The sequence below is a fragment of the Cryptotermes secundus genome, unplaced genomic scaffold (genome assembly GCF_002891405.2).
Source record: "Cryptotermes secundus unplaced genomic scaffold, Csec_1.0 scaffold286, whole genome shotgun sequence".
NCBI lineage: Eukaryota > Metazoa > Arthropoda > Insecta > Blattodea > Kalotermitidae > Cryptotermes > Cryptotermes secundus.
Genome location: NW_019736399.1, coordinates 124,243 through 150,620, shown reverse-complemented (window position 1 = coordinate 150,620; position 26,378 = coordinate 124,243). Strand labels below are relative to the sequence as shown.

Here is a 26,378-nt window from a genome sequence, read left to right as displayed (position 1 = left end):
TATCTTGCTTTCTTACTCCTTTTTGTTTATTATTATTATTATTATTATTATTATTATTATTATTATTATTTGTTTGTTTACTTGTCTGCATTATTGATTTATGTTAATGATATTATTGTTGTTGTTGTTGTTTGTTTACGTGTATGCATTATTGTTTTTTCCTCCAGTTCTTGCCTCTGATTTGTCTTTGACTTTATGTTGTGTTAGTCCATAATGTAATTACTTGTATCTACCCTGTGCTCTGTCTGTAATTGGCCTTGCGGCTGTTGACTCGGTACGTAAATAACAAAGAATTTAATTGAATTATTAATATTAATAATCTCTTTGAATATCTATACTTTTCATTTCTCAGTTGTCAATAGCAACTTAGATTTATGATGTTATTTTGTTTTTTATTTGTATGCATTAATTTGTTTTCCTCCAGTGCTTACCTTTAATTAGTCTTTGACTTTATGTCGTGTTTGTCAAGTATGTAACTACTTGTCTCTACACTGTGCTGAATCTGTAATTGGCCTTGCAGCTGTTGGCTCAGCACATAAAAAATTGAATTGAATTAGTATTTTTATTTTTATTCCTAGAGCTGGATGAAACCGAGTCCCATTTGCACTTAGACGCTAAATAGATCATTGTACCAGCCTTGGATGATAGATGAAAGAAATACAGCATTTGGTGGAATGAGAATTGTTAGAGGAAACCAAAGTACTGACAGAAAACTGGCCCCAGTGCAACTTCATCTGCCATAAATTCCGAATGAACTGATCTGGTATTGAACGTGGACTGCCGCACTGTCATACCTGTTTATAAAACGTTAATTTTAATATTGTCCCATCTGTACCTAGGCACCAAAGTGTTCTCTGTCGGGTTTTCTGACCAAAATTTTGTATGTATTTAGGCTTTAATGAGTGTTGATAGTAGTCATGGTCCCCCAAATCCCACTGTAGCAAGACCAAGGTCTTTGTCGATGGATTGGTGTGTGTTTGGGGGGGGGGCTTTATTTGAAGAGATCAGTGCTAATGAATGTAGGATACAGCTTATCTTCAATGTTGCCTGATAAAATATCAACTATACAGGAGTATGTTTCAATGTAGTGAAATTTTGACATTTCAGGAAGTAATTGATATTCTGTGCTTCTTTAAAATTTCGTTTTTGATTTTACCATGTTCTGAAAATGTAATCAGAAATATTACCACAGATTTCTTAGTCTGGATCACCCCAAATGTCTGTCCCATCAGATTTGTTTGTAGATATTTATTACATTTGTAAGAGTTATGTTATTTTCTGGGGCTTTTAAAATTAAGATAATACTGTTTCTTGTAGTGTAGCAGAAACTGTTTTCCGTTATAGAATATGCTGGCAGTACTAGCAAACAGGCTGGTCCTCTACCAAGTCTTGCATTTGGTGCCATAGCAGGGTTGTTGGGGCAGTCCTCCTCTTACCCATTGGATATTGTGCGACGACGTATGCAAACCTCACCTATCTCTGGAATGCAGTATAAGACAATTTTTGGAACGCTCAAGAAGATATACAGGTATAATAAGATGTATTGTTATTTAGAGAATGGATGAATATCAACTTGCCAGGATATGTAAGGCCTTGGGAAATTATCTACAATTTGCAATTGTAGGTAACTAATTCTTAAAATTGCCTTATATTGAAAAAAAAATCATAAAAGGGGAAATCTAGTGGAGAGACATTGAGCACAGTGGAAAAAGAGCAGGAAATGACATGATTGAGTCAAAATAGTGGAGTGAGTTAGGAAAACTGGCCACACAACTATTACGAAAGAGTAAGTGGCAACTTCTGCCGTGTCCACAGATGCTCATCCTGTCGTTGGTATAAAACTATGGATAAAGTGTGTGTAGAACCAACTGATATGTCTTTCTTTATGTATAAATATTTTTTTGTTACAAGGTAAGAAAAACATTCAGTCCTTTCTTATTGTAATATTTCTTAATGTTTCAGGGATGAAGGTATTATTGGAGGTTTCTACAAAGGCCTTAGTATGAATTGGGTTAAAGGACCAGTTGCTGTTGGAATTAGCTTTGCTACCTATGAGTCAATATGTGACATACTGCGTCAGATTGTAATGTTATGTCATTAGATCATCCAGTGTTACAGAAATACAAGATTCATTTCTACTTTCAAATTTGTCTCAATGCAGAGTGTTAAAATCATGGCATTAGCAGTTGTCAGTATTTATTTTAAATGAAGTTGTGAACTGCACAATTGTAGAGCAAGGAAGCGCAGTGTGATATGAAGTGAATTACATATTTTATTACCTCTGCAAAATCTATAAATATTTCTTAAGGGTTCTGATTCTTTAACTGTAATTCAAGAAGACAGAGGAAATGTGATAAACTTTCACTGCATATTTAGTGACTCCGTAAGAATGTCATCATAGCAGGTTGAGCTAATATTCTTGTATTTGTGTGATGTACTTCCCAGCACCAGTTCCATGACTAGACAGGGATGTAATTTGTAATTTATTATGATTTACTAGTTCAGTTTTTCAAAATATGCTATGAAATATTTTTTGTCTATGGCATTGCATGTTTGGTTTCAAGGACCTGTGGTGATATAATTATGGACTGAAGTGGCCAGATTTTTTTATTTTTTACACATCTAACTCACTCACTCACTCCATTGAGCTCCCTCTTTGGCAATGTAATAGTTCGACTCAAGAAATCTTGAAAATGTCCTGTAACTCTTAAATTGATTACCATGTTCACAAGACCCAGCCACTTGTTTGTACCTGGAGCCAGATTAATGCAATACACATTTTCCAATCCTTTTTCCTTTACAAGCCATTTTAATATTATCCATCCAACTGTTCCTAGGTACTGTTTTAATGAACCTCTCCTGTAGACTCCTTACATTTCACATTCAAAATCATGTGTATGTTTTCTGCTGCTGAGATTGCTCTAAAGAATCCATCCAAGGCCATGCATAGCATTTTACAAAACCATTTTCTACGCTGAGAAGTTGTTAGCCCAATGCTCAACCCCCAAGCTACAGGACCACTCCTTACTCACTATCTATGACTCCTTATTCGATATATTCGCAGTTTTATCCCACCTTTCATTATTTGCCATATCCAGACATTCTGTTGCACCATACTATCAACAGTTATATTCTGCTGGATGAATGAGGTGTTCCAGAAATTAGTGTGGGCTAACATTTCTATGCTGTATCAAAATTTGGAGAGGTCTGTTTCATTGGGTTTTTAAAATATTCTGTGAAAATGTAAGTTACTGACACATGTTGTCTCCATGTGGTGTGTGGACAACCGTCCCCAAAATTGTACTAAATTTATATTTTAATATTCAGTATAAGGTTTCTGTCTAATGGCTTTGGGAATAAATGATTGTGGAATATCTGCAGTTAGGCTGCAAATATCTTTTTGGACTGTACAGCTAAAAGACTTACCAGTATTGTACACATGTTAGTCTTGTACTCTTTAGTTGTCAAGGTTATTCACTATCTCCAGTCTGCTGTATATGTGTAATCTTTCCATCCTTAAAAAGGTACAATATGAAGTGATATATCAGGCTATACCAAATTATGTTGTTGCATCTTAAATTAATTAATGAACAAATCTATTATACATGACTGGAAACATGCTCTTGGCATACAAACTTCCATTTAATAAAGTACTCCAAATGAAAGAATAATATACATCAACTGTTTGCCCTTTCCATTTAAAACAGTGTATGGTGCTATCTGTCCAGATGTTTCTTGATATTTGAATTTTAAATGAGAATTTAGTATGTTTCATTATGTTAGAAACGGCAGTCATTTTAATTTCTGTTCTTTGTTCTTTGGTAGGGGAGCAGAGGGTTAAAACAGTTGGAGCACTTGTTGCTTCATGCTGCCAAGGAGTCTGATATTAAAAATTAGTTAATTAGCAATATAGGATTTTTGTATACAGGATTATTCATAAGTCCATGAAACACTTTAAAAATTCACAACAAATAAACTATGCATCAGATCATGGTAATTCTTACACCAACAGAATGAATCTCTCCAAGTTTTTTTTTTAATGATTACTTCTTTCAATAAGACAGCTGTCCGGCTCACTACCACGAAGATGTGCGAGGGTATCTCAATCAAATTTTGCCACGAAGGTGGATACGATGCACAGAACAAGATGACGTGTTAATGCGGTGGCCACCCTGATCCCCAGATTTAACCCAGTGTGACTTTATTCTGGGGGTTTGTGAAGGATACTGTCTTTGTGCCTTCATTACCTGCTAATCTCAGGCATCTTCGCAACCGTATCACCGCTGCTGTGGCTTTGGTGAACCGTGATATGCTGACATGGGTGTGGGACGAAATGGATTATTGCATAGATGTTTGTCATATCAGCAAAGGTGGACACATTGAGCATCTGTGAACTATGTAAAAAAAACTTGGCGAGTTTATCTGTATTTCAATGCAATAAAATTTGGTATCCATTGCATAGTTTATTTATTGCAAGTAAGTAAAAGTAAAGGTATCCCTGTAACAGGCCGTGGAGGCCCATAGGGTTCTGAGATGTTGAGTTTCCCACATTTTCTAGACAATCGGCTTATAGATGGCGGCAAGGTTGTCATCTCTACATGCTGGCCTCCCTTTACCCCCAAGAATATTCCTGGTACTCATTTCTGTTAGAGGCTGAGTCGACTCCAGTTTCAAAATGTTTCAAGGACTTGTGAATAACCCTGTACAATTATTGTGATCAACTATGTGTTAACGAAGTAAGTGGTTTAGTGCCAAATCAGTAAAATCTGTAAACATCACTCAGAATAGATGAAAGGATTAAGCTCGAGGAACAAAACTCCATCGTGTGACTGTGTATTGACATAACATTATTTGTAATAAGGATTGCTATAATAAGGGGAAAACGTATGTAGAAAAATGTTCAGTACTCTTCACAACTGTTTGCTTCAAGATTTGGTCTGATAGAAGGGTATATAAATAGAATTACCTGCAATGTCAGATATTTAGGCCTCTTTCACTTGACTATTCTAGAGTAGTAATGTGTAAATTGTTAAGTAACTATTACCCTTGACATTGCTGGATTCACCGAAAAATAGAATTATTAAACATGAAATTCTAGGTACAGTAATAAGAATGAAGTTGCACACTGTCTGCAAAAAAATACTGAAATATCTTCTAAACGTTGTATAGTCTTGCATAAAAACTGTCACTTTCAACATGCAGTATTCTGCAGCCTGCAAGACCGAAATTAGTTGGTGTGTCAAAATTAATTTTTGTTGTGTCAGCGTTCAGCTTAATATTTTAATCGTTGCTGTGATTAGAAGGCATTAACATATAATTACAAATATAATGGAACCTTAGAAATCCAAAGATTGAGAAACAGAAAAAGGTGTAAAATAAAAATCTTGTATGAGAGTTTGCAACATTCTGAAAAGAATTGTTACTGTCACAAATAGCCATCATAGGCAGTTAAACGTTGAATACATAGAAATCGCTCTAAGGATGAGACAGCATATATCTATGATTATTCTATTATAATCACTGATATCACATAGATTCTAAACAGTTGATAACGATTTTGTAATGCTGAAAATGCATGTTAATCTTACTGGTAGTTTTGCATTTGGCACACAAATTAAAGATGTTTATGTGAATTTAAATAATATTGAGTACAGTAAACACAATATTGGGAACAAGCAGACATGTTATCTACCTTGTCTGGTGCCAATACTTATTTTCTAATTTCTCTCTAATTGAAGTTTCAATCATATTAGATTGCAGCTATGACTGACCACCTTATCAGTTCTGCCAGATGATGCATTATTTACAGGCTGTATGTCTTGTTCGTTATTAAGACTGTCCAAATATGTCTTAGTTTCAAATACTAATTGTTTAAACTTAGTCATTCTGCTTTTGTTTGCAGTCCTTCCCATGCATCCTTTCTACCATAGTCTTTCATGAATCTCATTCTTCATTAATTCTCTCTGATGTTCACCCATTAGTGACATCTGCAAAGATCTTGCTATATATGCTGACTGTACCGATACACCTTACATATTTTTTATTTCTTCCTTCTTTGCCTTTTCCATATATTCATTCATTCAACAGTAATCTGTCAGACAACAGGTCTGGTCTCTTCCAAAAGAGTTCCTCCACCTAATGCAATCTAGAGCTTTCTCCTTCAAATGAGAATATCCTCTTCTGTCCCCAAGGTCATCCAGCATCTTCTTATGTCTTCTTCCTCGTCTTCTGGTCACTTCTATCCACCCCTCTATCTTTCCTTCAATAACTTCTTTTAGAAGGCAGTTACTGCGTAATTTCCATATATATTTTATAATAATTATACTTTTGACACCAATAGAAGTTGTATTTAATAATTTAGTCCATCTGTAGCTTTTCTTAGGGAAATGCCTAGGGTTATGAGGTCATGTGCTGTGTCTCCACTTTCAGTGTTTGAGCCAATTAACTGAATTGAACATAATTTGCTATGAATGTTTTGCCCTAGGTGGCTATCGCAATCTCATACTTCTTAATTTTCTGCTTTATATTTCACCATCCTGTTACATTGAAGTATCACTTGTAATCTCCCATTTCTAATGCAGCAATATCAGTGTGGATTTAGGAGACACTAATCAACAATTAATTCACTAAAATGTTGGTTAAAATGTTTACTATACATATGTTCTGTGTTTATGCGCTGTATGTTTCAGCCACACAGGGCCTTCTTCAGGCAACACACTTTAGTAGTACCCTTAACGTACATCATTGTTATTAACTTTGATGTTATAGGGTGTCTGTTCTTCTACAGTCAGTTATAACAGAAAACAAATCAACTTGTAAGATGGGAGCTAAGCCACTCTGTCCATCTTCACTTCTAGGCATAAGCAATGAAACCTATTCTGACTTCACATACTTATTTGATCCTTTCCAACATATTCTGTGGTGTCAGTGTCCTTTTGACTTATACTGTAGAATCTGTTTATGTATTATTCCATCAGTCATTCTTTCAAATTGTTTATCTGATTTGTGCTCGTCTATTCTGTACTTTCTAATCACTTCATTCTTGATGTTGTGTATTATAACGTTGCCTTTTTTTTTTTTTCTTGGCACTGCAGCCCCAGTGGGCCTAGGCCTACCTCCATGAACTTCTCCGTTCACTTCGGTTTTTCTAGATCTTTACACATACAGTAGGACTCCTTGGGCGAGTGATCAGCTCGTTGCAAGGCTTCTATCTGTAGGCAAACACAGAAAAATGCATACAAACATCCATGTCCTGAGTGGGATTCGAACCCACGATCTCGGCTTCCGAGCAAGCAAAGACAATGGATACCTTAGGCCGCTCGGCTACTGTGACTAGCATAACGTCGCCTTTAGCTGTTTTTGATTATCTCATTACTGCTGATCATTTAAAAATGTGATACCTCATATGCTTGCAGAAACAATCTGGCTGGAAATTTTTGTGACAGACACTCCTTTCGTTTTATCCATAATCATGACTGAACATACTTGGAAGTAAAATTAATTTTCCATTAGACTTCTGTGAAATTTTGTTGCCAGTTTTGACTGTGTCAGGAGGAGATGTGGATGTACCACGTATAGAGATTTGTGTTCAAAAGATAATTAATTTGTATTCTCTCATTTGTGGACGTTTTATGGATTTGATGGAACTGCAAAGAATTATGGAGGAAAGGAGGAAGCAGTGTTAGACGTTTTTATGGTTATATGTGATGTGCAAATTGGAGGATAATATTAAAATAGCCCTTAAAGAAATAGGATGGGAGAGAGTGGACTGGATTTGTCTCCTCAGGATAGCAACCAATGATGGGCCCTTATGAATACAGTAATGAACCTTCAGCTTCCATATAATGTGGGAATTCCTTGAGTACTTAAGCAACTATTAGCTTCTCAAGAAAGACCCATTTCCATGGAATTATGGTGCAATGTGAGCATTCACCAGAAAGGACTGAGGTAAATGATGATGAACCTCAGTTGGCCTGTTCCATAGTTGAGATTCATGTTCAATTACATGACATGTGTTGCTTGGGCCCATGATTTACTTGTGTAGAACATATTTAAATCTGAACTAGAGGTGAGCCATGTTTGTTCAAAACTAATTGAAAGCCATAAATTTAACTACACACCATTTTGCATCAGTGCATCAGTGTGGCAGTCTGGCTGGTGAGATGGTCATTTCATGGACTGCAACTCAGAAAATGCTACCTTAAATCACGTTAAGAGATGCGACTTTACTTTATCATTAAATTTTGATTCAGGTTTTGCAGTGATATTAGTTACTGTTAATGCACAAGTGGGTGTGCATTACACACAGTGGGACTGTAAGATTAGTTTGAATACTTAGACTTTTTTTGTTTTGTTTTAAACAACCAACATAATTGGCATATTCATTAGCTCAGACATTTGCAAAACATCCATAATACATTTTTTAGTAGATGCACACAAATTCATGAACTTGTTTATTCACTTATGCACTTTCACATTACTTTTTTCTTTTAATTCATTACATTCAGTTTGTAATATAGTGATATGTGTATACTCATACAATAACATAATACTAGTCATCTGCAGTATGCTCTTGAGAGTAAACTAAAGAAACTTCTGTACTGTATGAAAAGCTACAACAGAGTGTTTTAATTTTACAAACATAGTGGAACCCACATTTAATGTTTAATTTCGGTTATCCTGAGTCAGTAATCTCGCTGTTCAATTGTGTCAGTGTAAGTCATTGGTCCCAAAGGAAACCTTAAATGGGTGTTCCACTGTCTATGCTTTTGTGTAGAGCAATAGTGATTTTCATAGTTTCTTTTTGGGGCTTTGGTAGAGCGTTGGTATCTTCATTTTAGTCAGGTAGTATACCTATTTTGAAAAATGTTTACAGTATGTTGTCATGCCAAAAGAAAATGTACCGTAATTACTTTTGATCTCCTTATTACCATCATTTGTTTTCATTCCCCTCCCACCATTTTGTCATGGAATAGTCTCGTTGACTGTTGTGTATTATCATCTCAGAAGTATGCAAATTTTTCAACCCACTATGATGTTAATAAGAAGTCTGTTCACATTAAATTGCAATACTCTGCTAACAGGTGATCATCAAATGTGTATATCTTTTAGTCGTTTAATGCACTTATATTTGTGTATATATAGAATTGTATTTCATGTTATTTTCTTTTTATTTTAAAATGTTTCTTATAGAAAATGTTATGTTTGTTGTTGGTTTTATAAAAACTCCCTAGTTTCTTGAAAACAAACAAGAAATTATGAGCTTCCATATAATCTGCCTTGAAATATTTTTATAACATTGGAGTAGTTTATGATCTCCAGCCATATTTCTTGAGACTGCTGTCAGATGTTCATGTTGAAAATCAAAATGTGAGAAAATCAGATACTTAAAGATTACCTTGAATTATTTCATGGGCCTAGTCCAGCAAGTAACAATGGATGTTCTTTCATGCAATATGGCACATTGACTTCAAATAAGAGCCTTAAAATACTGATGCCTTACACACTTTTTAAGAATAGACATAAATCCAGTAAACAAGTGTTAACATTAAGACGTTACCATGGTGGTGACTGAAAATTATAGTCCTGTAGGATGTGACACCTTATAATCTGAGTGATTGATTCAGAGGAACTTGTGGCCTTCTTCTTCAGGGCTACCCTGAAGACCATGGTCTCCCAGAAAATGTAGGCCACAGGTTCCTCCAAAATGTCAGTTACAATCTACCAGACTACACACAGCCACATCCAGAAGGACTGTAACGTTACAGTGTTACTTGATGTGTACAAGATTCCGTGTTCCCTGTGTGATGTGACAATAATGTGTACTTTTTTTATGTCCTGGCTAATTCTTGAGCTAAAGTTGTAGTACCATATTGGTTCTATCTATTGATGCAAATATTCAGGTTTTTATGTTTTGTTTTATTTTTTTAATTATGTATATATTATGCAAGAAGTACATATTCTTGAAATAATGTTATTTGTTTATTTCGGTATGTAACCTCATGTTCCCTGTCTTGTGAATTCCATCCATCTGTTCCGTAAACTTGGAAAATATGTCATTATTGCGATACTATATTGCTTTCTGTTGACTTATGGTACATAGATGTTGATTCATCAATGTTAAAAAGTGTATCTGGCTATTTATTTAGGGGGCACCAGTTGACTCAGGACTCAGTGGTCTGGTTTTTAGGCACATTTGCAACTGTGTGAAGTTCTTTGGTCCATCTGTATGCGTGAAACCTCTGAGAACTGCTCTACAGATTTAATGAAATTTAATATTGTAGAATTGTACAATAAATTGTCAAACCCTTTAGATTGGACAATTTCAGCACCACTTACATGAACACCTTAAATATTTGAGAGACAATATTTTGACAAAAATGTACAGAGAAAAATTAAACATTCTATGTCCAATATATTTTTTTGTGATTTACAGTTTCTGAGATAATTAAAATGGATGTTACGTGTCCATTTTCAAACTTGTATATTCGCTAATCAATAGGGTCCTCCTGAATAAAACTACAATTAGGAAAGAAGCATAAAATTCTTTATTGAGTCCAGACTGTGTTGAAATCAGATTTGTTTTACTATTTTAATTTATCAGAAGTCTTTTTCAATATTTAAGGCTAATGTTTTATTTTCTTACATACTGGTGAGTAACAAAGTAATTAGTACTTACAAAATATATATTAAAAATCTGTTTTCTGTGGGTTTCCTAACCTGCTGTAATTATAATATGAATAAAGGCAATAATAACTGATTTGTGAATCTCAGAACATGCTATGAACATTTTAATTCCTACAAATCTCAATTTGATTTAATACTACACTTGCGATTTAGGCAAAAGTGCAGTGGCCCTTCCAGCAGCGCTTATGGTACAGCTACGGTACGTTATTTATAAACTTTCGAGAAAAATTTAGTTGTAAAATGAATTGTCTCTGAATTAAAGAACGCTGCTGCGGCTGAGAATTTTTGTATAGTATTATATCACTAGTGGCAGAATATTCAAACGTTGACTTTGTAAGGCACAAACAGGTGACGGTTTTACGGGCAGAACACAAGGAACTACTGAAGCATTTAATCCTTATGATCCTCACGGTCCTCACTTTACAAAGAATACACACACTACTAATGATCAAACAAGGGCATAAGACGAGAGGAATACAAATAGTCCCATCAGATGTACAAAGTAACTCCATAAAATTGGGATGAAATCTTATATTAAATACGCTCATAGATTCGGCGGTAATTGATAAAGATGAGTTTAGTCTATTTTGTAAGTAAAATGAGCGAGTACGAAACACTTCTCCCTTTTTTATCGCTATCTTTCTATACTCATTTTTTTTAGTACCATGTATGAAAGTATACTCGTAAATCATTTTACCAGATAACGATTTTATTTCCTACGTATTCTCATATATTACATTAACCGTAATTATGATACCTGACAAGTACTTATAAGATCAAAATAAATATTTTAAATTGTAGTCCTACATTCTCCGCGTATGAAGTAAATATATAGTACATATTTGAACATTTAGGCACAAAACTCTTCCATACTTCCGCAGACGCATGCGCTAGTCACGTGATTTGCCATTATCCATTTTTATGGTTGGAAATTCTTGGAAAACTGTTGCAGATCGTTTGTGTCATATTTTCTTAGTAATTACTATTCAGAAGAAATAATATTAGTCACTGGTATTGAAAATCCGTTGTCAGAGTGACGACAAAACCAGACATAAGATTCGGTAAGTTGTGAAGTGGTATAGGGTGCGTTATCGGCGCGAAAAGAAAAGCAGAGGCTTCTAGTATTCAGATGTTTGGAATTTGTCTTGAGGCATCCCAACCTTGTTTACCATATCACGCATTCAGCTCAAGTTAACATTTGAGAATTATACGGTATTTCTTTTATACGATAGATAACGTGTAAATTTCTGTAGAGGCCATTGTTGCTTTGTTTTACGTCATCTGGCCTTGTCTAGTATAAGACGCATAGGTATCAGTCGTGACAATAAACTAGCGTGTAAGGAGAAGCGTCTGGGTGTGCTCTTTGAAATATGGTTATAAGCGACCTTTTGTTTTCTAGGAAGTAGTAATTCAAGTAAAGAAGTATGGACTCCCAGCGCTAGGCCGGTCTGTAGCACTTGCCGAATGGCAGACATGAGGTTGGGGTTTTTAGTTGCGATGATTCGTTTATTTAGCCGAGTGTGATAACGGAATAATAATTATAATGTCGGAAGACGTTAAGGATAGACCATCCTGTTGTTATGAAGACACAAGTAAGTTCATGTAGATTTTTTTGGGAGTGTGGGATTGAAATGGGAGCAAGCAAAGTGGTTTTAGAGGCTCATGTTATTTGGATGTTCAGGTTGCTCCAATACGGACTGCAACCCAATGTCCCTCTGGACTAAGGCTCAGCAGCTCCAGGGAGATGCACTGCAGCAGGTGCGAGCTGTGTATGGGGAGCATTTTCCCATTGAAGTACGCCATTTCCTTGCTGCATGGATCGAAGAGAAGATGTGGTATGTTTATTTCTTTGTGGCGTGAAGTCATGTCACTTTATGATGACAGCCCACAGGTCCTGCAGCTGTATATGATAAAAATATAATTTTGTTAAATATATTTGAATAGTTTCTGGTGTTAGGAGCAAGACTTTACAACTGATAAGTATTTGCTCATACTAGAATAATTTAATTAGGTGGAATTATAACTGAACTTCATGGAATATTGAATATTAAGCAAAAATTTTGATATATGAAATATACCTGTCTTTGTAGTTGTTAGTGGTATGAACTACAAAGTCCTTCATTAAGTTAAACCATTTAATTGTGGTTGCTTTCGCACCATAATGGATGTATTAACCATATTTCTATGGACAGTCAAAAGTAGGATAGCGTAGTCAATGAACTGGCTATCTTTGGATGAAATAGCCAAGTTCTGTCTTGGTAAGGCATTGATTTGATATCTCTGATATCTGTGGCTTCTCATCCATGGGGTTAAAGGTTTCTTGAGTCTGATGGTGACCGTTCATTTTCACTTTATGCAAAGTCTTAAAAATACTTATGCTAATATAATTGTTCTATTTATATACAGATTCTCAGTGTGTACTTTTGTGGTAAAGAATATAGAGGTTTTATGGAAAGATTGTACATTTTAATGTGCTCTAAGATATCATCAGGAATCAGTATTATTAGGTTTTTCGTCTCTGTATCCCATAAACTTAATGAAATTTAATGAAAGACATTGCAGCTAGTTTTATTATTGCTGAAATTACCATAGTTCTTGTATAATAATATGTTAACACTATAGTTTCAGACACATGAAAATTGTTTTCAAATGTATTAAGACATTTAGATGTTAAAATTTTATGTATAATGCAGCTGGAGGATGAGAAACCCCAGGAAATTTACGAATTACAGGTGGAGATTCTGCTCGTACTTCCATCTCTTCTTCTGGGTAGAATCTCTTCCCCCTCCTCTGAGCCTTCCACCTTCCTTGGTTGTCATCTTGCATTTTACACTGTTGTCAAAAAATGTAGCTGTAGAAGGTAGTCATTTCCTTGCTAGGAACACCACACACTCTCACTATGACATTTTCTGAAGCACTAGGACAAGCGAAATATTATATGAGTAAATTTTAATTTCTTAGTTTGAGCATTTTTGTTTTTCTAAAGTTCTTGCTACTATATGTTGTGATGTAGCCAAGGAAAACAACCATATCCTGGGCTAAGAGTGAATAGTTCTGCTTTTACCCTTGGTCCTCAACATGTGAACATTTGATTTATGAATCTCCATGCATATGAATGACATAAGAACTGATGGTTTGTTCTAATTTGTTTATTTTCCTCTACATATATGTCTGTGGGTGTGTAATGTGCTCTTAAACATTTATTTAAGAGGTAAACTACATACAGTATTATATAATAAATAGGATTTATTCATAAGCTTAAGTACGTATTGTTAATTACATTATTTCTATTGGGAAAAAATATAGTTCGGTTTAAGAATGAGTCTGTATATGGACAAGGCTTTGGAACGTAAACCATTCATAAATTGAGGAAGACGTATCTATAATGTTGTTGTGTGATAATGACTAGACAGGATGTTTGGACTGGTAATTGGATTTATTGAACACTTATAACATGTAGCTATGAAGGATTAATCTAATCTATACACTATGGATCACTATAGCGCACACGCCTTAATGCAGACAGCGTATAAAGCACTGCTTCCAGCAGTTCTTCTGTTGTTTCTTGCGTATCTGTTGCCATGGACCTGTTCAGCATGCCGTTGCCTAGCAATGGTTGCCCCTTCTCGCTCCACCATTCTGGCCTTCACCTGTCATGTCACAATATAATCTCTTCCAGAATTTTTGGATGGTCATACATTAAACTGTCGACTGGCAGTAGTCCAGTGACCATCAGTAGGTGAACATTATCCCATTGAAGTGAAATAAATATATATCCTATTCTTACGTGTTTCATTCCCAGGGACCTAGATCCAGAAAACCCACAGCACGAGCAGTATGTGGCGGGGTTGATTGCATCTCTGATTCAGGAATTAGAGGCAAAAGCTAATACTATGACAACAGAAGATTTATTTCTTACAAAATTGAAGCTAATTGAGGCTGCCAATATGTTCAGAGTAAGTAATAGAAGGAAAATATACCAAATTATTTTAGCTGACATATGCAGTTTCATAAATATAAAATTACAAATCAGTGATGTTGAAAGTGGAGTGAGACTCATTTTGAAATGAAATGTAATTTATGAGCACAGATGTGTGTTGGATTTAAGTTAATATTAAAGCAGCAAGAAAACTGCATAACGAGGAGCTTCATACCTCATACTCTTTGCCAAGTATGATTAGAATGATCAAGTCAAGGAGGATGAGATGGGTAGGGCTTGCAACATGAATGGGAGAGGAGGAAAATGCATCTAGGATATTGGTGGGAAAGCAAGAAGGAAATATACCACTAGGAAAACCCAAGAACTAAGTTGGTGGATAATATTAAAATGGATTTTATGGAGACAGGATGGAGTGATATGGACTAGATTGATTTGGCTCTGGGTAGGGACCAGTGGAGGGTTTTTGTGAACACGGTAATGAACCTCAGGTTCTTGAAGATGTTAGGAAGTTCTTGAATACCTGCAAAACTGTCAGCTTCTCAAGAAGGGCTCGGCTCAATGAAGTTAGAAGAAAATGTTTAGATCAGAAATTGTTGCTTGCTTTTGCAGCTCAGAGTGCATTTAAATTATTATCAGTTACTTTCATACAGGTAAAGTAGGTTTTTAAAGAGATTTTTATGTACTTTGACTAAAGCAGTTGTGAGGTACATAACACTTTGAGCAGGAAATATTATGGAAGAAAAGTCTTGTGTTTGTGTAACCTAATTGAGGTACTGTCCTGTCAGTCATTTTCCTTCTGTGTGAAGTGAAGGAAACAGTGAAGAACCTTCATCAGGTTAGTTGGTGTTCTGGCCAAGATATAAACCAAGCACCTCATAAGTATGGGTCTAATTGCTACACTAACCTTATTGGTGCATTAGGTGGCGCTAAGATTGTTCTCACCTCATAAATTCTTGCAGCTGTAAGATTTATAATAAATTTAACTTCTGATGAATGTGTTTTGTCTCCTGATTTTTTTTAATTTAATTATAATGAATGCTGAGAGATAGAATTGTGTAGGTAAAATGTTCTAGCCAGCGGATGAAACTTGTAGGTATAGTTAGATGTCCAAGATCACAGGTCTTCATGTCTTCCAACGAATTAAGTGCTCCATCTGTTTGTCTTTCCAAAACACCTCAGTTGCCTGAATGATGTTTTTCATGATCTGTTTTTATGTTGATCTTCATCCTTGACATTATTCTTTTAGTTTTGTGTTAAATGTCGTCTTTGGGATCCTCTGTTAATTGTTCTTATAAGTAAAACATGCATGTACTGTCCATTTGTATTATTTATTAATTTATCTTCTGAAGTATTTATTTCTAAAATTTATCTATTTTCCAAATTTTTCTTACTTTTTCTTCTGAATGTCATAAATACCACAACAGGCTGGACGATCAAGGAGTCGGGGATAGATTGTCACTTGGGGCAAGAGATTTTTTCTCTTTCAAATAATGTACAGACTGGCTCTGGGGGTCACCCAACCTGAGCAATGGGAAAGGAAGGGGCTCTTTCCTCAGGGACAAAATGGAAAGGGCATGAAGCAGACCACTCCCTCACATCTAGTGCCAAGGTTAATATTGATGTAACTGTACCTCCACTCCACCATACATCTTAATGGTGTGGCACTTAATTAATTAATCCCAGGGTTAAAACTATCTCTGACTTTACCTTTTAAATGTCACAATATGAAGGCAGATTATGTACTTCCATAAAGAAATTCAAAGTATGGTTTCATGGCCTTTTTTTTTCAGCAAAGGTACAGTCATAATCCTCTGAGCCTTTTCCGCATAATTCGACACTGTCTCAATACAGAGATGAAGCTAGTCCGTCAAGTTGAGAATGTAAGTAATTGGATCTTCTAAAACTATAACATTAAAAAATAATTTGGGATATTTCTCCCATCAGAAATGTAAATGTTGCATATACTGAAACAACAACTCATAGGGCAAGTTACTTTTAGGTTGCACTGGGAAGAGGAGGAATTGTGGCTCCTGGACTATCGTTGATCCCTGATTCAAATGCTGAGATTGCTCAGCAGCTCGATTATTTGCGGAGACGAACCCAGGAAACTGGTGAAGATTTGCGTAAAATGGAGCAGGAACAAGAATCTTTCGCACTCCAGTATCATGAATGTACAAAACTCAATGGTAAGTAAATAATGATTCATTAGTGAACAGAAATGGGTGGAGTTCTTGAAATTGTATGTTCTTTCAGAGTACTAGATGACAGACAAAACCTAGAAACTGTAATGCCAAACATTATGGTTCATGCTCTTATTATTTCCTTCTGTGAGAACTGAAAAAGAATTGGAGTGCATATAGAGTTAGTTCATCAACCTGATGACATTCCGTTCTGTATGTTAGAAACATGGCCATATTTATTTTTTGTGAATTACTCTCGAAATGCAAGTACAGTCAACTCTCGATTATCCGGGGGCAGATTAACCAGTTTGCGGCTTAACCCTTCTGCGCGGTCATTTAAATTCCGCGGCCATCTCTCCGGCGGTAATATATTCAGCCGGCCATTTAAATTTTTCTCGAAAATGATTTATTCATCATTGTTCTTAAATTCTATGAGTTAGGAACATGAAACTTTCACTAAAATGATCTTAAAAGGTGGTTTTATAACCTTACCTTATAATATGAGCGCCCGGTATCTCGGCAATGGAAGCAGGTTGTTTAGAATTTGAGCAGTGAATGGTACACCTTGAAGGATGAAACTTTCACTAAAATGATCTTAAAAGATGGTTTTTGTAACCTTACCTTATAATATGAGCGCCCGGTATCTCGGCAATGGAAGCAGGTGTTTAGAATTTGAGCAGTGTAAGGTAGGCCTTGAAGCATTCTTCTAACACAACGCTGCCCCCACATTCACCAGACCAATATTGTGTATCTTTTCTTTGGCTCTTTTTTTTTAACCACACATCTTCTATGCGGCCTTGCCTTCTTCCCCGTGAGGGGTATATGTTCAAGGAAATGTCTTTCCGTGAGCCGTTTAGCTAGTCAGGTCAGCTGCAGTAAATTCAACGTTACGAGTTATCATAACAAGGGGTTGTTGCTATGCCTTTGATATTCCATCCATTTTGGCGGCAGTAGATGTCATAGGGGTGACCACAGAATTCATGAAGTTATTCTAAGAACTGGCTGGTATGTAGTGCACGAAAGCAGAGCTTAGCTGGCTCAAAAAAAATATTTATGGTCATCCCTCGAAACGACCACCANAATTGAGTGTGTTAGTGTGGCCAGCTCAGGGCAATATGATATTATAAACACAGCACATATCACGTCTCTGCTGTTTATAACTTCATAGGAAAGAAAACACGCCATTCATAACAGTTTGAACGAGGAAACCTCTTCCAAGAGCAACAGGAACTTTGCTGCAAGACAGGCATATGTAACGATGAATTAGCGCAGCTAAACTCATGTCTCATTATATACGGTTCTCCTGACAACAGGCCAGCGAAAAATCTAACAATCTACAGCAAAACCATCAATTATTATTATGGGCGTTATAACATAGGTGTGCAGCTGGACGAAACATAGACGTCGAACCCCCGCAGACGATTTAAATACCTGACGAAACATACACGTCAAACCACGCTGAACGGTTAACTGGGGCTACTCAGGCTTTTTTGATGCTTATATGTTGTTTAATATTCATTCACTTTTGTTTCACATGGTGAGTTGTAACACTGTTTTCACACTAGTATGAACCGAACTCTGCATTCTTTGGTCCCGTTATGCTAACACAATGTTCTAGGGTAGGAGTGAAAGAATGCAAGGATTTGTGGAAAGTTTCAAGGACAGATACACCGCCCCAGTTGGTCTCTTTGTATCGATCTTCAAGTGTGTTAGCAAAATGTCAGGGTGTAAAAGGAAGTGTGTTGTGTTAAGTATCCAACAGAAAAGGGAAAATGCCGCGAAAAAGTAAACGACAATATTAAATTTTTTTAAGTGTTAAGTGTGAATATTCGTAAAAAGTGTTGGATGTTGTTGAAGACTGTGATTGAAATAACTAATTCATACTTCAGTGTAATGTAAAAAAAGTATTAAATAGGCCATGAGAAGACATATAAATGAGGTTGAATAAATTTAAATACAGGTAGGCCTATAGTATTATGAAGGTACAGTATTACAGTACTATTTTTAGTAAAATTTGTCTTAACCGGGTTTTCGATTAATCGTGATTTCCATCCGCACCATTATCCCGGATAACCGAGAGTTGAGTGTAAATATAAGTTGCAGGTTACATTCATTTTTTTTATTGTGGTGTACGAAATTTCAGTTGAAATTGTGGTGCGTTCTGATAAACATTTATTAAATTATGTTTGTATATTTATCCACAGCCCATTTGCAGCATCTGCAGACCCAACCTCAGAATCAACAAAATGTGGAACTGGAGAAGAAACTGAGGCGACAGAAAGAGATGTTAGAACAAATGCTTAATCAGAAGGTAAGTATTAATTAAGTATATTTCCAGCTAGCGGTTCTTATTCACATATTGTAATTATGAGGTGACATTTAGATACAGAACTGCGTTCTCATATACCACAAGTTTTTGTGTAATGTTTTTGTCAGTGACTAGTTGACGTTGCCTGTTTCATATGGTTCTGCAACCTGGTCTCTCACTTTAAGCGAAGAACATAGACTGAAGGTATATGAGAACTGGGTGCTGGGCGGAATATTAGGATCTAAGAGAGGGGAAGTAATTCAAGTATGGAGAAAGTTATATAATGAGGAGTTTTGTAATCTGGTAGAACTAACATTGGCATTTTTTTGTCTTTATTACATTGCTGCACATTTGCTTTAGAAATACTGTATTTCCTAGATGTCCTACAGTGGTAGTCTTTTTCATGCATCTGGATTATCGTTAATTTAAAATTATCATTGTTTACACTTCATACGGATGAAGGATAACACATGTTCCTTTGCTTCCATGTGATCTTCATCCTTGCATCATATGATGTATGAGACCGTTGTTCCAAAGGCATATTGGTTCAGGCATTCAAAAGTTGATATGGGTAATCTCAGAAGCCTACTTTTGTTTTTTCATAATGAGGAAAGTAGCCTAAAAATTGAATGTGTAAATTAATAACATGTAATACATTAATTAATTTTCAGTATTAGTACTAACATGATAACAGTGTCATACCCTGACATATATCTGTATGCTGTTGATGCGAATATTTCCAATGCTTTCTTCCACTCAGCCATGGAGAAAGACATTTGAAATGGATTTGCATTTTAGAAAATCAGCTATTCATAGACTTCAAGAAAGCCTATGATTCAGTTAGGAGGGAAGTATTGTACAGTATTCTGATAGAGTTTGGGATACCCATGAAACTAGTTAGGTTGATTAAAATGTGTTTAAACGAAATGTATAGGAAAGTCCATGTAGGTAAACATTTGTCTGATAAATTTCCTATCCAGAATGGTCTAAAACAAGGAGATGCTTTATCGCCACTCCTATTCAACATTGCTTTAGGTAAATGGGACACATCAGCTGTTGGCCTGTGCCGATGATGTGAATCTACTGGGTGATAATATAGATACCATAAAGAAAAACACAGAAACTTTAACTGATGCAAGTAAAGAGGTTGGTCTAGAAGTAAACACAAAGAAAACTAAGTATATGTTGCTGTCTTGTCACCAAAATGTAGGGCAAAATCATGATATAAAGATAGGAAACAGATGTTTTGAAAATGTGGCACAATTCAGATATTTGGGAACAACAATAACAGATTGAAATCTGATTCAGGAGGAAATTAAGAAGAGATTGAACTCGGGTAATGCTTGCTACCATTCAGTCCAGAACCTTTTGTCTTCTCATCTGCTGTCCAAAAACATAAAAATTAGAATATACAAAACTATAGTTTTGCTGGTGGTTCTGTATGGGTCTCTGACATTGAGGGAGGAACATAGACTGAGGGTGTTTGAGAACAGGGTGTTGAGAATATTTGGACCAAAGAAAGATGAAGTGACAGGTTGGAGAAAACTGCATGATGAGGAGCTTCATAACTTGTACTCTTCTCCAAGTATAATTAGAATGATCAAGTCAAGAAGGATGAGGTGGGCAGGGCATGTAGCATGAATAGGGAAGATGAATGCGTATAGGATATTGGTGGGAAAGCCAGAAGGAAAGAGACCAGTGGGAAGACCAAGGCGTAGGTGAGTGGACAATATTAAAATGGATCTTAGAGAGATAGGATGGGATGGTATGGATTGGATTGATCTGGCTCAGGATAGGGACCAGTGGAAGGCTCTTGTGAACATAGTAATGAACCTTTGGGTTCCATAAGATGCTGGGAAATCCTTGAGTAACTGCAGAATTGACAGCTCCTCCAGAAGATCTCCGCTCCATGAGTAAGTAAGTAAGTAAGTAAGTAAGTAAGTAAAGCTTCAAATCTGAGACCACCACTGACCATTTTGTCATGTCAGACCATTGAAGCAAGTTCATATATATAAAGTATGCATTCATATGTCCATGCATGAGGTATGATTGATTTGCAGTCCATATTGCAACTGTTTAGTATTCTGCGTCAATAATATCAAATATATAGTCAGCAGGGAAGTTCTCTTGTATCTTTGTTATCCAGGCATAATAATTTTGAGTATGCTGTGGTTGTCAGCTGTATATTAATTCAGGAGTAATCATTATTGTTTGGGAATAGTGGATTTTGAAGCTCCCATTTCTTCAGTACTGAAACCATGCATTTTCTGGCCGGTTGAACCAGACACACAGCTCTGCCATCATAAAAATGTGATGAACAGATGCTAAAAGTTAAACTAATAAGAGAAAGTTCTTTAGTTTGTGGTGAATTTTTTTTGTTGGGGCGTGGGGGATTGAATATTCAAATTTCTTATAAAGGAAAACCTGAAATGATATCCATTGTGTGAGTATGGGTGGCTTTGTACATATTTTTGTGCTGTCTTGATTTAAATACTACGTTTCCTTTCTTGCATCTTTTGTGTTAAAATGTAAACTTACATCCATTGTTAACTTGAATTACAACTGTGACATAATGCCCTTCTTGGCCGTCCTCTATTTCGACCTGCATCCTTTCCTGGTTGTCCGTCATCCGTCCAAACATGTTGGTTAACAGACATTTCAGCTTGTCCTCCCAGTCCGAAGATATGTAAAGAGAGGCAACGAGATCCGACATCAAACCGCTTGAGTTCAGAAACATTACGGAGAGTGCCCCCTGATTTGACGCTGTAGCCACGCAATGAGTATGTGAAGAGGTAGCAGACAGGAATGATTTATTTGTAGAGGGTGAAGAGGAATAAGAATGTCAGTGTCTATAGATAATCAAAAATACCCAATAAATTTAATTATTTTGAACCCTGTGCCTAGTCACTAACCCTTGATATGTTTTTGTTGCAGGTAGCAGGACTAGTGCAGCTTCGATTAACTCTTGCGGACAAGTTGAAAGATACCATTACACACCTCAACACCCTGCAGTCTCGTGTTCTGGATGATGAGTTGATCCGCTGGAAACGTGAACAACAGCTCCAAGGCAATGGTGCACAATTCAACAGCAATTTAGACACCATCCAAGAATGGTGTGAATCCTTGGCTGAAATCATCTGGCTCAACAGGCAGCAGATAAAGGAAGCAGAGCGGTTGAAACAGAAGATTGGACTAGAACCAACCGGTATTACTGACATTTTGCCAGGTCTCAACAATCAGATCACACAGCTGTTGTCCTCCCTAGTTACAAGGTAAGCATCAGAATCATCTAATGAAATACAAATGTTCTTGCTAAGGAGCTTTCATTTCAAGATTAACAGTTTATACTTATACATTATAAAGTGAAATCCTGTTTTCTTCTTTGTCCAAGATGAAGCCTGGTGTATATATGTTATTTTCTCATTTTTAATGAATTAGTAACTAACCTGCCTTCATTAAGAACCTCCCAGAACTTGTGTCTTGATAGAATGCAATTGTAAGGGGAAAAAATAATCAGTTTCATCTTTATTCTCTCTAGGAAATCATTGCCATATAAGCATAATCTTTGATTGGTGATATATAAAGAAATTATTTTATGATAGTTAAATAGAGTGCATGCTGTAAGGAAGAATTATTGTGTGGCATAATTTTGCATAACCCCCCCCCCCAATTTAATAAAACCCTCAGTAAGGAGAGGCATTGATTTCTAGATTCATTAAATAGAGATTTTAAAGTATCTTGCTGGCACCTAGGATTGTGTTTCATTATGTAGAAGGTTCATTATAGTTCAGAGATTGTAAAAGTTCCTGAAGTATCGTTGAGTAATATGCCCAGACATGTGGAAGTAAAGAGACAGATAACATGCCACTCTGTTGCCACATTTTTTAAATATACATTGGTATGTTCCAGTACGTTCATTATTGAGAAGCAGCCCCCACAGGTGATGAAGACAAACACAAGGTTCTCGTCTACAGTTCGGTTGTTAGTGGGTGGGAAACTTAATGTTCACATGACCCCACCTCAGGTGAGATGATTTGCCTTTTTATAATATACACATTGAAATTATTAAAAAAAAACATTTTGTCTGATGGAAAATTAATCAATTTACCTGTGATTGCCAGACTTCTGAAAGAAATGCAGCTGTATTCTCAGATTACAAAACTATAGATGCTTAGTTTTATGTATTTAGAAACTTCTGACTGAAGTTACTGCAGTTTCTTCATGTCATTTTTACTGCAGAGGGGAAGACAGGAAGGTAGAATCCTTGTGTTTTGGTGAAAACTTCGGTTTAAAGTGTGAAATGTTATGACAGTATTGCAGCGAACCAGGTTACACAAAACTGAAGGCCAGAAACCACAATTTGAGCTTCCATGAGGGATTCCTTGTGTTATGTGAATGGAATATATTTTATATACTTTGAATATATAAATGAATACACAAAAATGGCCTGGGCAATACCCATCTGGCCCCCTGTAGCACAGTCTTATAAACATCTTATTCTATCATGAATATATCATTTAACTCTGTTAATATTTTTACATTTACTTTTTCTCTTTTTAATAAATGTATGTTTATGAAATAATAGACTCCAAACTAAAAAGAGCAGAATCTAATTAAACACTCCTTGCTCCTTGAATTAAAAGGAATAGAAAATTTTAAAGTTTTTAGAAATAAATTAAAAAGTTATTTATTTCAAAACTGCAGGAGTTTTTTTAGTAACAGTGATGGGCGGTAGTTTGGTGGCTTGGGTTGGTTTTGATGTGATGTGGATGAATGTAGATGTTTTAAGTGTATGTGTTGCTTTATATTAAATTGTTGGGTGTTGTCATGCAGGGTTGCTAAGCTTCAGCGGGGGGACGATGATTCATAGATGATTGTATTGTTTTTCTTGTGTGTTGTTTTTTACATTTTTAAGAGTTGTTAGCTTGTAGTGCTTAGCTGTTTTTAACTGACTTGTCCAACTCTACTTGTGTAACAGTTTATGGATGTTAAATAAATTATGAATTACATTAACCATTCTGTAATATATTTCACAATTAAAACAGTTCACAGCAGTTTTCTCTGTACAGAAGTGAGTACTGGAAAGTAATCTTTGTCTGAAATATCTTTGAGCGTGCATCATCATCAGTTAAGTGATCATTAATGTTATCATTAAATTACTAGAGTCTAATTAGTGATCGTTAATGTTATCGTTAAGTTACTAGAGTCTAATTTCAGCACATGGTGGTAACCAAAATCACCGTGCCAGAGATATTGAACATGTGAGTTTTGTCCACGAGGTGTGACATACCATCAAAGATGTTTTAGACAGACAACACATTAGCCAAAAATCACTTTTGCAATTAATTTTAAATTGTAGAAACTTGCATATAATTTAATGTTCCAGGTTAAAGTGACCATAATAAGTGAAGCACAAGCAAATGCTCTTTTGAAAAATGACAAAATGGCAAAAGGTGAGGCAAGTGGTGAGATTCTAAACAACACTGGTACAATGGAATATCATCAAGCTACTCGTCAGCTTTCTGTCAGTTTTAGGTAATTTTCAGTCCTTTCAAATTGTGTCATAGGCACAACTAAATGTAGCATTTTGCAACATTGTATACAGTTCCTTGGAACCTGTGATTGTGGATGTCTTACTCAAATTCAGTGTAACCACCTTTCCTGTACACTGCCTTCTTAGAACAGTGGCGTTTCTATAATTTGTGTTCTTCATATGTTCAGATTACTGAAAAAGGGTACTGTATTGAAATATTTGAGGTTTCCACAGCGGTGACGGAAGAATGCCGGCTTCTGGGATGTGGTGCCATGTGGATCTTATGTGAACCGACGTTTCATAGGATGTATTGCCGCCATCTTCAGGATTGAAAAATCTGCAAGTGAGAAACCAGCGTGAGCAGGTCTCTGCAGTCTGCTTGTAAATTTTTCTACCCTGTGGATGGAGGCAATACGTTCCTTCAAAATGTCAGGTCACGCAAGATTTACAGATTGCCACATCCAGAAGATGGCATTCTACTGTATTGGAAATTTTGCATTTGGGTTAATAAATAGAATGAGTATTAGTTTTAGTTCTATCCACCTCCAGTATATAACATTTGAATGACTGTAGTTGTCCTGTGTTTTTTTCCAGAACTTGTTTAACTTGATTAATTCACCTTATCTTTAGGCTTTCTGTATAGTTTCTCACAGTTTCTTGACATTAATTTAATTTTATGTAAAGCTTTCTTCAGTTCCATGTTCAAATCCCAGATGGGGATTTCATCGTATTTCACGTGGTCTGAGAAAACGCTGATTTGGGTTTCTTGCAGAAATATGCAGCTGAAGAAAATAAAGCGAGCAGAAAAGAAGGGTACAGAATCTGTCATGGATGAAAAATTTTCCCTTCTATTTCAATCACAGTTTTCTGTGGGTGGAGGAGAGCTCGTCTTCCAGGTTAGTGCCATGTTGCACCCTTCTGATAGCAGCAAGTCATAGGAATTGGAAAGCCTTTCGCCACAAAATAAAGATCAGTTACTGTACAAGTATGGAAATATGGATTATGCATCTTTCAAGCAAGAGGAAAATTAATGAGCTAAATCATCGCAATATTAATGTACCATTAAAACAGAGCCTTGAACACACTTCAGTAATTTTAGCAACTGGGTATTTTGGTGGCTGTCACCAAAATACCCTATATACAATATACACAGCAGGATGCAGAAATATAAAGATCATTGCTATATTTGCAGCTTGGATAATCAGTTATATGTATACAGTAGAATCTGCATTTGCTGTTCCTCAATTTAAGGTTTTTCCCTATTTAATGTTCAATTTCAAAGATTGCAGGTTAGTAATTTAGTTGTGGAGTACACTCCATTTAAGATTTTCCTCAGTTGATCGTATGTTCTCTTGTGATATGAAAGACCTTGAATTTTCAGTTTTTTTAGTAGCAACTACAGAGACTGAAATGGTTCTCTTTGGATTTTGTACAGCAGCTAATTATTTAAGTTCATTCCAAAGATGGTAATCTGGTGGATTTAAATCTGGAGAATTTGGTGTCCACTCTTTGTGTATTGTCATCTCTGATACGGATGTAAAAAGTCTGTTTTTATCATTGAAAATGGAAACATTGAACTTTGTAGTCATTTATTTATACCCACCGTAATGTTGTGATGCGTTACATGACTCAGCACAGGGTTTGGATTGGTAATAGAATTAATTGAAGGCTTGTAAGTCGTAACTATAAGTGTCTCACTGTTTTACACACACTAAAGGTTACTGCCACTAC

The 26,378-nt window shown here is 35.9% G+C and overlaps 2 protein-coding genes across 9 annotated transcripts in view; both read left to right on the top strand.

Annotated features, from left to right (window-relative positions):
* Positions 1-4,329, top strand: part of LOC111869846 (mitochondrial coenzyme A transporter SLC25A42) — an 18,679-nt gene extending 14,350 nt beyond the window's left edge. For all 5 annotated transcript variants that reach the window (XM_023861673.2, XM_023861672.2, XM_023861674.2 and 2 more), the window contains 2 exons: positions 1,345-1,528; positions 1,963-4,329. In XM_023861673.2, the coding sequence (XP_023717441.1) occupies positions 1,345-1,528; positions 1,963-2,101 (323 nt within the window). In that variant the 3' untranslated portion in view covers positions 2,102-4,329. The remainder of the gene's footprint in view (positions 1-1,344; positions 1,529-1,962) is intronic.
* Positions 4,330-11,607: 7,278 nt separating this feature from the next.
* Positions 11,608-26,378, top strand: part of LOC111869855 (signal transducer and activator of transcription 5B) — a 48,327-nt gene continuing 33,556 nt past the window's right edge. For 2 of the 4 annotated variants that reach the window (XM_033753570.1, XM_033753571.1), the window contains exons 1-10: positions 11,843-12,278; positions 12,368-12,521; positions 14,489-14,642; positions 16,417-16,506; positions 16,626-16,812; positions 19,011-19,117; positions 22,049-22,386; positions 23,024-23,138; positions 24,501-24,649; positions 25,420-25,543. In XM_033753570.1, the coding sequence (XP_033609461.1) occupies positions 12,230-12,278; positions 12,368-12,521; positions 14,489-14,642; positions 16,417-16,506; positions 16,626-16,812; positions 19,011-19,117; positions 22,049-22,386; positions 23,024-23,138; positions 24,501-24,649; positions 25,420-25,543 (1,467 nt within the window). In that variant the 5' untranslated portion in view covers positions 11,843-12,229. Of the gene's footprint in view, positions 11,748-11,830; positions 12,279-12,367; positions 12,522-14,488; positions 14,643-16,416; positions 16,507-16,625; positions 16,813-19,010; positions 19,118-22,048; positions 22,387-23,023; positions 23,139-24,500; positions 24,650-25,419; positions 25,544-26,378 lie in introns of those variants that run through there. The other 2 variants (XM_023861685.2, XM_023861687.2) reach the window with 2 other exon arrangements.